The sequence below is a fragment of the Chelonoidis abingdonii genome, chromosome 7, assembly GCF_003597395.2.
Source record: "Chelonoidis abingdonii isolate Lonesome George chromosome 7, CheloAbing_2.0, whole genome shotgun sequence".
In the NCBI taxonomy this organism is placed as follows: Eukaryota; Metazoa; Chordata; order Testudines; family Testudinidae; genus Chelonoidis; species Chelonoidis abingdonii.
Window position 1 is genome coordinate 108,294,747 of NC_133775.1, and position 13,335 is coordinate 108,308,081.

At 42.7% G+C, this 13,335-nt stretch overlaps 1 protein-coding gene across 6 annotated transcripts in view; it reads left to right on the top strand.

The window, feature by feature from the left end:
* Positions 1 to 12,774, top strand: part of SGCD (sarcoglycan delta) — a 555,521-nt gene extending 542,747 nt beyond the window's left edge. For all 6 annotated transcript variants that reach the window (XM_075068197.1, XM_075068194.1, XM_075068199.1 and 3 more), the window contains 2 exons: positions 10,541 to 10,664; positions 11,565 to 12,774. In XM_075068197.1, coding sequence (XP_074924298.1) covers positions 10,541 to 10,664; positions 11,565 to 11,738 — 298 coding nt within the window. In that variant the 3' untranslated portion in view covers positions 11,739 to 12,774. The remainder of the gene's footprint in view (positions 1 to 10,540; positions 10,665 to 11,564) is intronic.
* Positions 12,775 to 13,335: the final 561 nt, after the last annotated feature.

The window sequence follows — 13,335 nt, forward strand, 5'->3', positions numbered from 1 at the left end:
CATCTCGAAGAACAACAGTTACAAAGGTGAGTAACCGTCTTTTCTGCATGATATACCCAGGACCATCCTGCCATGGATGGCACAGTCACTTCAATTCACCTGTAACGAGGGATAGCGAGTGGAATTCACCCCTACACAAAATGCTCACACAAAGCCGGCCTCAAAATAGGGCTTAAGTGAAACTTAAGTAGCACGGAATCTGCGTGTGGTGCCTTTGCACAGGGGTGAATTTCTCCCAGGTTCTAGAAGGACAAGCCCACTTGGAGAGTGCTATTTAGTGCTATCCTCCTCACACCCATTATATGTTCTCATAGCTGGGATGAAATGTGTTGCCTCCCCGCTGGGTCTGCAGTACCCATTGTTATGTACTTACTTCTGCTGTACCATGATACAGCTTGTTGTGAATGAGGTGGGGGGGGGGCATTTAACATCTAGAATGTGTTATACCCTCCTTTGTTTCCTTCCTAGCTTGACAACATCCCACAAAAATAATACCCAGCCACAGCAGCTTCTTCCCGAATCCAGGCTGACATGGTCTCTTCTCATTTACGCTTTTCAGTGAAAAGCTTTCTAAGACTGCGTTTGGGGTTTGGTGTGGTAACATAGCATTTAATAAATTGATTTTCTTAATGTGTGAAATCAATGCACTCACATACCAGAAAGGGTGAATTTTTTTTTAATTTGTATTAACAAGGTACAGTAGATAAGCTGGACAGGAATTATTCAGTGACCCTTAACCAAAATAAGTCATTGGTAAGTGAAGACAGCAAGTGCAGTGTGTGATTCTGAGAGCATATGGGAAATTAAGTCGCAAAACAGTGGCGTCTGTAAAAACACACAGTAACTGAAGTCAGTGGGAGTTGAGGGGGCAGAGCAGGTCACAGCATCAAGTCTTTTGATTAGCGCACACACAAAATAACCAGGAGGCTGAGACCTTCCATGACAAATTTTGGCCTGGACTACAATTTTAGTCCAAGTTAGAGACATTTGATGATAAGGAATTATAATCAGAACACTTACAGGCTCTTAACTTCTGTACAGCTGTATCAACGACACGGCTGCGGTTTAGTTGGCAGCTACTATTGTACTTGCTATGTGTCAGTGTCAGTTAGCATCTGTCAAATCTACAGGTGCCAGCAGTCCACACTTCCATTCCCAGCTCGTAGGCTCTCCAGAGCAGGGATTCCTCTTACTGTGCGTTCATGTTCTGTCACACAGTACCTTCTGCTGTTTATAACCTGGCATGTTTTTCTCTCCAAGCCCTCCCTCTCTGTCCCATGGGGAATTGCTATGGTATTTTACATCATCTTCCTCTGTTCCCAAAACTGCTGTTTTGTCAGCCAGTAAAGACTTGAGGCCAGGTCCTTAGCTGGTGTAAAGTGGCATAGCTCAGTCAAAGTTAACTGAGTTACACCAGCTGAGGTTTTGGGCCGTGAGAGTCGGCCTCCTCTCACTGCTCCAGCTGGGTCCTGTGAAATAAAGGCTCCCCAATATTTCTGATGAAACTGCAGTGCAAAATGTGGCTGTTAGAGCTTTAAAACAGACAGAATTAACACCACAGAATGGAACTAATCTATCTTTTAAACTCTCTGCTCAGGTCCATGAAGTGCAGTAGGGATTCTAAACAAGACCAATGTGCAGACGTTCCACTGGGCAAAGAGGAAGTGGAATTGCCATCATCCTTACATTTAAAACAACAACAACAAAGTCACTCTGTGGCTCTGAAATCCCTTCCTATCCATTTGAACAGACCATCTTTTCAACCCACATCAGTATGTATCACACATCACTTTAGACTTATCTCCCAGTTTCTATGGTAATTTCCTTTCTTCCTTGATTTACAATCAAGATTTTTAATTATCTGGATGATTTTAATTTTCACATCCCTATTTCCTCTTCATTAAACATTAATTTCATACTTTCTTTCTCAGACAATCTCTACCCTTCTGCCAGTCCTCCAGTTTACAATAAAACTATATCTCAGTAGTTTTTTGAAGTATTTCCTCCCTAGCTACATTTCGTATCTTCTGTCTGATCTTGATTACTGTCTTTTTAGGTACGGTATATCCCTTCATGTAAACCACCCTAGAGGTTATTAAAAATTTCAAAAAACCCTAAAACATTTTGGACAACTTTGCATGATTCCATCTTTTTCAGCAATTCCCCTAACACAGTGTATTAGTCTATCACAAGGAGGGCTGTGGAAGTAAATTCTGTACACTTCTGTTCCTGTATACTCTGCTGCTTGTAGCACTTCATGGTCACTCTGAGTAAGTTACTACAACATTACGAATGTGTAAACTGTGCCTAGAGGATAAAAATCATGACATGTATTTAGGTTTGGGGACATAACATGAACTACATATAAAGAACTTCATCCTTACAGTGAGGGGTGGATGAGGCGTCACTCAAAATAGGGCAGGTCCTCGTGAGTTGCCAGAATAGGTTTAATAAAAGGTTTCCTCTTTTTTAAAATGAAAGCGGAGACCCTCCTGCCTAGCACAGCCAGCAAAGGGCTCCTCCAGCTCATTAGTGCACATGGGGTGTGTTCCTGCTAGCAGGATGCGAATCCAGTCTCTCATTAGTTTAGAACCGCCCAGGCCTTGGATCAGTTTCAACTAAGCATTATTCTAATCATGATTTATAACCTGTGTTATAATAGTTTATAACTGTTAACTGCCAGGCAATTACCACTTCTCTCATATATTTACTCTCTGCAGTAGTTTAAGTTGTTTCCCGGGTATGGTCAGGAGAGTTTTATTTTAACATGAGCTATGCTTGGGGAAAATACACTAGAAACAGTGGCTGAAATTCGAGATAAGAAATAACATAAAATTGACTCCAACATTAAGATAAAGTTAGCAAAAACAGCAGCAAATGTGTAATGCTTTCTTGGGATGAAATACATTTTGTTTTTGCTTTGCATCTGCAGTTTGTGACATCTCTGTGGCGAAAGACAATGGTGAGTGAAAGAGAAAAGGAAGATTTTAGAGTGAGATTGAAGACCATGAAATGAGATTGACTTAGTGGCACAGAAGCAGGGGGAAGCGGTTGACATTTATGACAGATGCAGCAGCACTTACGCACAGTCTGGCACCTTGTTCCATATGCACTCTACAGAGAGATCAGCGGTTGGGAACAGAAAGAAGGCTAAAATTAGAGGACGCTGGGGTAGGAAAGATGGCTGGACAGATGGGGTGAAGAGACTACAGTGAAAATGTTGAACAGAGCAATAAGCCATTACAGGCCATGTATTGGTACATAACTCAGGTCCGGCTTGAGACATGAGGTTTTATTCCTTTTACCACCTAAGAAGTGCAGCAGGCCCCTAATCCAGCAAAGCACCTGCACACGTGTGACTTTCAGCACATGAGCAGATTCATATTCTTTTATCAATTCTTGGTCTCTTTCTGTTGGCTCAGTTTGATACAAAATCCTTTAGGTTCTCCACTGTCCCAGGACAGAAGTAGCAGAGTTTTTACAGCCTTCCCAGTTGGAGTTAGACTTATTCCACAATTTTAATGCTTCCAAGCAAATATAATTAGACATATAGCCTTTAGCATGTATTGAGAGGCAAACTAGCAACCTTCACTGGGTTTTTCCTAGAAATTAGCCAACGATTTGCAGATTACAGCTGAAAGAATTTTCATTTGCAGTCTCCTCTACAGTTTACTTTAAGAATTACATGTAGCTTCAGTAAACAGTACAGAATAACCTGTTTCAGAATGCAGCTGCATCTGAGTTGTCACTTGCATAATGGATTTGCAGCATAACTGTTGGAAATTGAATGATGATTAATGCTACCAAACAGAAGAATATGTTACAATAATATTGTTGAATGCAAAGATAATCTATCTTTGTTTACATCAGCAATTAATGTAGTTCAAGAAACCTTGCATATATAACATTTATCTCTACTAAATGAGATTACAATCATACGTCGCTACTCATACAGTAATTGATGCATTTCATTAGAACATAATTGAAAACAAGATTTGTATCAATGCCGTGCAAAAACTAACATTGATAAATATTTTTTATTATTAGCCATGATGTCAGCTGTGAGCTTCTAAAGTACTTAGTGTGTGTGTGTTGTGCTGAGTACTGTACATCATATGCACTGGAAGTCACAATATCATGATTAGGGATAAGAAACTGCTAGGGATTCTTCCCTTATACAACTCTCTGTCAGCTTTAAAACCACCTTCTCCAGTCTCAGTATCACTTACTCTTCCCCGTCTCTGTCCCCATTTAAGCTTGGGATCTGTTCTCTCTCCCCATCCCAAATATGTGTTACGTTTTTAGTTTAGTTAGTTTCATTTTTATGAATCACCAATGCAGATGCACCGCTAGACAGCCAGAGGCAGAAGCCAATGAAGTGGCTCAGCCCTGAGCTTCTGGGAAGTTGTGAGGTTTTCGACTGAACCAGCTGCTTTTTCCATACTGGCGAGAAGTGTGGGGCATACACCCTGCCCCTAGCCTCATTTTTGCTGCAAGAATTAGGTGGAAACTCCATAAGGAAGAGTCTGTGAAGTCTTCCTCACAGTCAGTCATAGTTTGTCCCATGGAAGGATCTCTTAACCCGCATTCCTTAGTTGGGATGCTTTTACCTGTTCTGTGCCATTACCCAGCAGAACTAAAACAATACAATTTAGAAAAAAAAATGTGGCCTTCTACAAACTGAAATTAACCATAGGTTGTTTGCTGTTTCAACAGAAACTAATAACTTCTAATCTAATCAATGGAAAAAATCTTGTGTTTTCTTTTAAGGGAAAAAAATAGTCCTTTGGAAGACAGCTCATAAGTAACGGTGCAAGTCATTATGAATGGGTGATCCCATTGATTTTTAGTGAAACAAACGAATCAAAACAGAGAAACTCTCATCCTAAAATACTGGTTCATTACTGGCAAATGGATGTGACTCTTCATTTATTTACTAGCATAGTTTATCAATTGTATGAGACATAAGCAAGTACAATATTAACATTGGCTAATTTTATGCCCAGCATGAAGTCTTATAACTGGTCAGAAGATTACTGTAAAAAAGTAATTAGAACCATTGGAAATAATGACCCACAGCTTCAGTAATACATGGGCTAGTTTCAGTCCGCAGTCTTCTCAATTAAATTAAATGAACTCATGTTGCTACAGCACTGTATCATATGCCGATGACCTATTAAAAGTAAATTAATCCTTTTTCCATATAGAGAGCTGGGATGGTTCCCTATGCAGGAAAGTCACATGTGGGGAACAGGAAACTGCGTTCCCATCCATGGAGTTTCTGCTGGTTCATTTCTTTTGGGGAGAGGGCTCAAAGAATAGGTCAGGGGTTGCCCCTTAACCACATGTATTCCCTAAAATTCATTCAGTCTCATGCTAGGTCCTCCAAACACTTCCTGGATCCCCTATTCACAGTGACGGCCCTGTTTCTACAGGAGCCGGGCTCTCCCCAGAACTCCCTCCAATGAGGAAGGGAGAGTGCTAGTAAAATGAAGCTCTCACTATCACCATTATCTTTCTGGGTGATTTCCTGCTCAGATCCCTCTGTGCAACTGGTTGGGAGGCTTCTGTGTGATAAGGAGGGGAAAGGTGCCGCAGAGTTGCACCCTTGAACTTGGTGTCTGTCTGGAACATAACAGATCCGAGTTCCCTTGTTTCAGCAGTAACGGGGAGTCTGTTGCTCAAAGTGATGAGCAGTACCTTTCCCTTGCACTGTCAGCGAATCATGGGTACTGTATTTATCCAACACCTGCCCGCATGCCAGTACATTCCCCAGGCAGTAGTTACATCAAGCATTCTTCTAGGGAACAGTATCCATTGCATTAAAAGCACTGCTGGTCCGTAGCAGGGTAGCCTCCAACTGCTGCAGAACAGGCCTTAGCATCAGCAACAAATTCTTCTTGCTCACCGAATACAGAAGGTTGCTCATAATAGTAAGAAAGGCAGCACTTCATTCGGTAGGGGATGCCGGGGATATGGGAAGAAAATAAGATCCAAGCTGCTGAAGTGATTGATTAATGTGGCTGCTTATGATGAAGGAAATTAAAAGTAGAAATCTGGGTAAGCAATGACCGCTCCAGGAGAACGAATTTCACTGGAACTACAGAACAAACGGATATGCCGACCTCCCATCAGTTACTGCTGGAGTTTTAAAGCAAGCCCTGGGATAGCGTTTAAAGTTTTGCTCTCTCGTTGATTGACGGCTGCACAGAGTTTCCAGCACCAACATAAGAAGGCTTTGCTGAGAGATGCACAACTGCCGCCACCTGTTCATTTTTAATGCTGAGACATCTTAGAGATAAATTTGAATGAAGGGGTTTCAGTAGCACATTTAGCACTGCCCATTAAGCATGAGTGAGACAGAGAAGGATGGAGTTCACCGATATACATGCTGGTGTGCATTTCTGTGCAGGCAGAGTATGTTCTGTTTCTGCATAACAAGACCTCAACAATACTGCTGATTAGGGTAACTGCTGTTTGCAGAAAGATTGGTGTATCCCCACGTCCAGCTTCTGTCCATGGCACTTACCTGGGCCCCATTACAGCAGTATGTGAGTGCATCTCACTTGTTGCTGTATTTATCCTCACAACATCCCTGAGCAGCTGGGAAGTGCTGTTATCCCAGGTGGGGAACTGAGAGCAGGGGCCAGAATGTTTAAAGTCGTTAGGTACCTAAAGATGCAGAAAGTGCTTTGTGGGATTTTCAAAGGCCCTATAGGCACCTAATTCCCACTGAAAGCCCTTGAGGAGAGGTCTTGCAGAACGGGAAGGGGATTGCCCTTTAAGCCTGTATGTTTTAGGGTAGTGGTTTTCAAACTTTTTGTGTTGTGACCCCTTTCACACAGCAAGCCTCTGACTGTGAGCCCCCCCTTACAATTAAAAATGGGGGGATTCATTTAATTTAATAGGGGCTCAGAGATGTCAGCCCCACTGAGCTGACAGTTCACGACCCCCTGGCAACCCCCAGTTTGAGAAGCCCTGCATTAGGGCAAACGCAGCTCCAGTGAAGTAGTGTCTGGGAAAAGCAGTAGAGTCCAGGCCTGCTTCCGATCTTGCTTTTACACCAGGATAATGGCATTAACTTCAGTGAAGTCATTCACTTCACACTGGGGTAAGCAGGATCAGAATCAGGCCCTCAAGAGCCCTCAGCACAAAAGCAAAGAAAAAAAAATAAAGGGCGTAACTGCCAGTCACTAGGATGGAAAACGTAACCGCAAGAGCAAACGAAGAAGAGATCTAGTGTCTCCACCGCTGTAAGTGCAGGCTTACCCACAGCCTGGCAGGTTGGAATCATACAGAAAGCTCCACAGAGCCACCCTGTTGATTCTGAATGATCCGCTCATCGCTAAATCATTTCCTATCATTATTAGCCTCCAAATTGGTTCTACTCTGGGAGACTGAATAAGGTTTTAACTCAGAGGAAAGCAGTGTGTGTCTTAGATTGCTTCAAATGAAAGTATTCTGTAAACATTACTCAGACCCCTTCTCGTGCATAAATCCCCAGCTACCCTGCTTGGCTTTGCATAGATTTTCTGCTGCTGGTTTAAAGACAGGTGTCTGAGGGATTCATTCAGGAGATCTAAAATAAATCATACAATAAACCTCCTGCAATCCTGAGTGCCAAAAATTAGCAGGGCGATTCTTTTCTCACTTCCACCAGCATAAAGTCCTCTGAGGGCAGGGTGACTAGAGAGCAAGTGTGAAAAATCGGAACTTTTTTTTTCGGGGGAGGGGGTATAGCTGCATATATAAGACAAAGCCCCTAATATCAGGACGGTCCCAATAATATCAAATGGGTGTGAGAGGAGAATTGGACCCAGAGACCAGACTATAAATACAAACGTGTATTCGTTAAGGAGAGTCATCTTTTCACTGAAAGAGTCACAGTTTGTAATGACATCACTCACATTCATTTACACAGATTTAAGAGTCTCCGATATCTTTGGCTTAAGTCTGATTTTCAAAAAAAAGTTAAATGGATGTCTCTCAGTTCACGGAGCAGCTGGAATAAGACGGTCCCAGTCTCTACTAATGATTAAGAGGACATAGGGTCTGTCTGCACTCTAATGAAATACCCACGGCTGTTTAATTGCACTGTAGACATTCAGGCTCAGGCTGGAGCCTGGGCTCTGGGACTCTCCCTCATCCCAGGGTCCCAGAGCCTGGGCACCAGCCTGAGCCTGCAAATCTACACTGCAGTTAAACAGTCCCAGAGCTCCAGTACTGCAAAGCCAGGTCGGGTGACCTGGGTCAGTTGCGGCTGTTTAATTGCAGCACAGGAACTCCTCACTTACAGTCAGCCCAGTTAACGTTGTTCCATTGTTACATTGCTGATCATTTTTGTTGCCCTCCGCTGGACTCTTTCTAGTTTTTCCACATCCTTCTTGTAGTGTGCGGCCCAAAACTGGACACACTACTCCAGATGAGGCCTCACCAATGTCGAATAGAAGGTAATGATCACATCCCTCGATCTGCTGGCAATGCCCCTACTTATACACCACATAATGCCGTTAGCCTTCTTGGCAACAAGGGCACACTGTTGACTCATATCCAGCTTCTTGTCCACTGTAACCCCTAGGTCCTTTTCTGCAGTGTCCCCCTCCCCCCTGGTCCTGCACCCCACATCTTCCATAGAGCAGGGGGGACACACCAGTGCTCAGGATGGAGGGAACTTGCAGTAGCTGAGGTCTCAGCAAGCTGATCTAATTAACAAGGCAGTGTACTTAAAGGGGAAATGTGCATATCTCCCTCCATTCCTGCTGCCTTGCAGAGTGAGAGAGTTAACTTTTGAGGGCTCAGCCAATTGCTGGTTCATCATTTAGCAGTAAAGGAAATATCCTACCCTCTGACTCCTCTACCTCAACCAGGCTTCGCAATTATCATCACTGTGTACCAGTATTAAATTGTTTGTTTAAAACTTATACTCTGTGTGTCCATGCGTGTATATATATATATACACACACACACACATACATATAGTCTTTTGTCTGGTGAAAAAAATTTCCCTGGAACCTAACCCCCTCATTTACATTAATTCTTATGGGGAAATTGGATTTGCTTAAAGTCGCATATTTCAGGAACAGAACTACAACGTTAAGTGAGGAGTTACTGTATAGACAGACCCATAGTAACTGCTTTAGGGCAGCATAGCGGGGAGCACAAGAGCAGAAAGAACCCGTGGAAAAGCAGACCAGCCTGTTGGGAAGAAGGAGCAACTGTTTTTTTGCAGACCTGCCCATGGCAACATCTCCTTGTTAACAGCATTGCTGTGGGGGTGGGATGGGGCTCCACAGGGCTTTGGGGTGAATCAGAGCCGGGGACAGCCATTTTGGGTTGCTTTCTCCCTGGCACTGCAGCAGCATTAATGTCTATGCCTTCACACCCGCTTGGGGAGGCAGGTGAAACTAACAGCAAGAAGAAGGCTTCACTGACAAAAGAGGTGCATTTGTACTGTAGGTAACTAACCCATGGTAGCTATCACAGTGTAAACACAGTTCAGACAAAGCTCTTTAGTTTTACTGGGCAAAACTAGGCAAGGTCCACCACAGGCTTAGGGTGGGCTGGGATAGTGCCAACCTCACCTAGCTCTCTGACTGAACACTAGGACTTTACAGTGAGATAACTAGTACCGGTTTGTTAGCTTGCTGTAAAAGATACACCTTTGCATCAGTTGAGACAGAGCCTTAGTGAGCCATGCAGTCAGGTGAAAACCGACAGCCTGAGGAGCAGGAGAGGGGCCCCTCACCACAGTTCTCCAGAGAGCCTGGAGCACCATGCGAGCCTGAAGTGTATGCCCTGTACCCACTGTGCAAGGCAGTGGGCTCCCTTCTGCAATTAGGATGCTTCTGAACCTGGAAGAGCTTTCATCGACTGAGCAGTTAAAGCACTAGGCCCGCCCATCCCTGTGGGGTATTTCACAAGTGAGGACAAGCAGCCCTTAATCTCTTCCTAGCTCCGAACAGCTGAACTGTCCCCAAGGGTTTTCGTTTCAAGGACCTTCTGATTTCTAATCTTTGTTCACAGCCCCGGGCAAGTCATCTGGAGCTTTCTACTGCAGTATTCCCATTACTTAAATAAGCATAACACTTCCCTGCCTCACAGAGATGTTATGAGGATTGGCTTGTTCATGTTTGTATGGCGATTTGAGGATGCAAAATGCTATGTAAGTGATAAGAATTAGAATTATAACGTTTTGCTATTATGCCCAGGTTGTGGTACTGATTATTTAACAGATGTCTGAACTTGTTAGAACAGCGAGCAAACTGATCAGCCTGCGAAGCTGAATTTCTAGTGCCTTGCACCTTGTTCCTTCATCTACATCTGGCAAAGTAGGTGCGAAACGCTACCACATTAGAATGGTAAAGTTTTATACCCACTTTGTACATGGAGTCTTGCCACTAACCTCAATGGGCTTTGGATCGGGCCCTCATTGAGTACCTAAGGTGCAAGGCATTGGGGAACTGAGCCGGGTGAGAAGAAATGCTCAGATTGAACATCAAAGTGCAGCTAGTGATATAATCCCGTCTTTACTGCATTACAGACTTGAGTCACCCACACGCTCTTTGGTGATGGAGGCTCCAAAGGGAATTGAAATTAACGCAGAGGCTGGCAACATGGAAGCCACATGCAGGACGGAGCTGAGGCTGGAATCAAAAGATGGAGAGGTAGGAAATGGAAAAGGAACCCTAAACCAAAACCAATCGTCACCTGCAGATTTATAACTGCCTCATCCACTTAGCAACCCCCTTTCACACAGTGGTTTAAAAACAATGGTGAAGCTGGCCCAGATACGATAGCAGTGACTGAACACATTGTGTGCAAACTAGATTCCTTCCATGGAGAATGCTCAGCTGATTTATTATTTTTAAAGTGCTTGGATAATAGCATCTGTTGTACTAGGAGATTTATACAGCTGTAAAATTGCACTATACTCCTAAATTCTCTGTTTGGTTGTCAGTTTAAAATGAGATTTACTTGGCTAACATAATTCAATCTTAGATCATGAATTTTGCAATGAGAGGAGCTTAATTCACCTGTATAGGTCTGCAAAACTTTTGTAACTGGCTGTTTTGATTTTTGAGGGAATAGTGTCAGGAAAAGTTAGACAGCTACATCAATTAACTACCAGAAGGAAAAAAAAGGGTTAAAAAAATGGGAAAAACTAGAATTGGGTGGAAAATTTCAGATTAATAGTTTATTTTCCCCCCAAAATGCACTTTTGGGTAAATTGAAACTGCAAAATCAAGTTGAACTTGGCAAATACTTCTGCCGCCCCCTTCCCCAAAAAAATATTTTTTGAAAGAGCTGAAACATTGTGTTTCAACATTTTCTAAATGAAACATTTCAACTTCTCATTTTGAAATGATGTTTTCTTTTGAAGTAAGCTAGATTTATTTTTTAAAATGTGTAATTACAGCTGCCACTGCTTCCACCCTGAACCCATCTGCATGAAAAATTCTATTGCTCACATCTCAGTTTTGCAATGAACGTTATTTAGCAATTAAAGATTACAGCTCATCACTAATTCTCTCTCTGTCTCTCTCTCCCCCCATACCCCACTTCAGATTACGCTGAATGCTGCAAATATCAAACTACCTAGATTGCCTCTAGCATCCCAGTCCTCTACCGGATCCAGGCAAAAAATCTACGAACTGTGTGTGTGTTCCAATGGGAGGTTATTCCTGTCTCAGGCAGGAGCTAGCTCCACCTGCCAGATAAACACAAGCATCTGTTCTTAAGAGACGGTTCGCAGCAGGCATTGCAGGCAGCACAGAGGCCCTGTTCTGGTCTCACAGATAGCAGCTGCCAACTATTTTTGCTAGAACCCAGAAAGCCTATCAAAGACTTTTTTTTTGTGTGTGCGCGTGTGTGAATATATATATATGAATATATATATATAAAATATATATATATATCTCCTCTGTGTAAAATGATGTTTCAGTACAATGAATCCCAGGGTGACCCTATTACATTCTGTTAAATTGGACTCACTACTCTCTGAACTCTTCTGTATTAATATAGTCTAATGATCCTCCCTTATTACTCACCGTCTCCTCCTAGCAATGGGAACAATGCCTGATTCAGTACATGGACTGACGTACTCCTAGCACCATGCAAGAGGAGAACAACAACTCTGATCATTTTTGCACCATTAAAAATCAGTGGCAACAGAATGACCGGCAAGACAGAGCAAATGGCCTCAAGAACTCGGAGACGCTTGTCACTAAATTACACTCTATTTTAAATCTAAAGCAGAGCAGGCTAATCGAGAGACTCTACACTGTCCACCAAGAAAACTGGGTTTGATTCCCAGTGCTGGTCTCTCACCCCTTAGCCTTGGGAAGCAGGGAATATAGGTCCCAATTCTGTTCTCAGCGGAGTAAATGGCAAAACTCCCATTGACTTAAGTGGTGCTGGATCAGGCCCAGAGAAGGTAGAGAATGGCATGCATCATTCAGCTGTAATGCATTCAGCCAGTGAAGGGGTGATGTTTAATGGGCTCTGAAGGGAGCCCCTTTCATTCCTCCTTGGCAGATAGAGGTATAAAAGATCAGGGAATTTGACATGTACATGGGGGTCACTGCCTCTGGGAGAAAATTCAAACTCAGGCTAATTCTGTTTTCCTGGGGTTTACAATAGTAATCCCTATTTGTGTAACTGACATTTTATTATGTTACTTTGCATCAACAGGAAAACTAACTGTGCAAATGCCACATCCCCTGTTAACAAAAAAAAATGCTTTATTTAAAAAAAAAAAAAAAAAAGAGAGAAAAATGTTGCAATTACAAAAATACCAGGTCTACATAGCCATCAGGTGTTCTAGTTCACCCTAGAGCTTTCAATCCTACACTCTAGGAGTCTGGGGTAATTCTGCTTTTAAAATAAACCACCTCTCTCTCTCTCTCTCACACACACACACGTGTCTGAGAGACAGTGAAACTCACAAAAAAGAGAAGCATTATCCAAATTCTCTGCAGGAATTTTTTTTTTTTCCAAACAGGGAGGACAGTCTGAGGTCACTCACTTTTTATGGAGATTGCAAATATCAGAGATGCTGATTATGAAACAGGACTTTTAAAAATGTTTTATAAAGATTATGACCAAATAAGGTCATGGAAAAGTAAGGCTTTGGGCTCTGGGTCATCTTGAACTTGAACCCCAAATAACTCAGTATTTGAATCTGTTTTTCATGAGTGGAGGTTTTTCCCTCCATGAGGCATTTATGGGAAAGGAAAAATGTGAGATCTGATCTTGTCACACTGTTTCCATTATCCAAAAATCGGAATACCATGGATAGTGTGGAGATCTCATAGTTACTGGGTTTCAACTCCATCA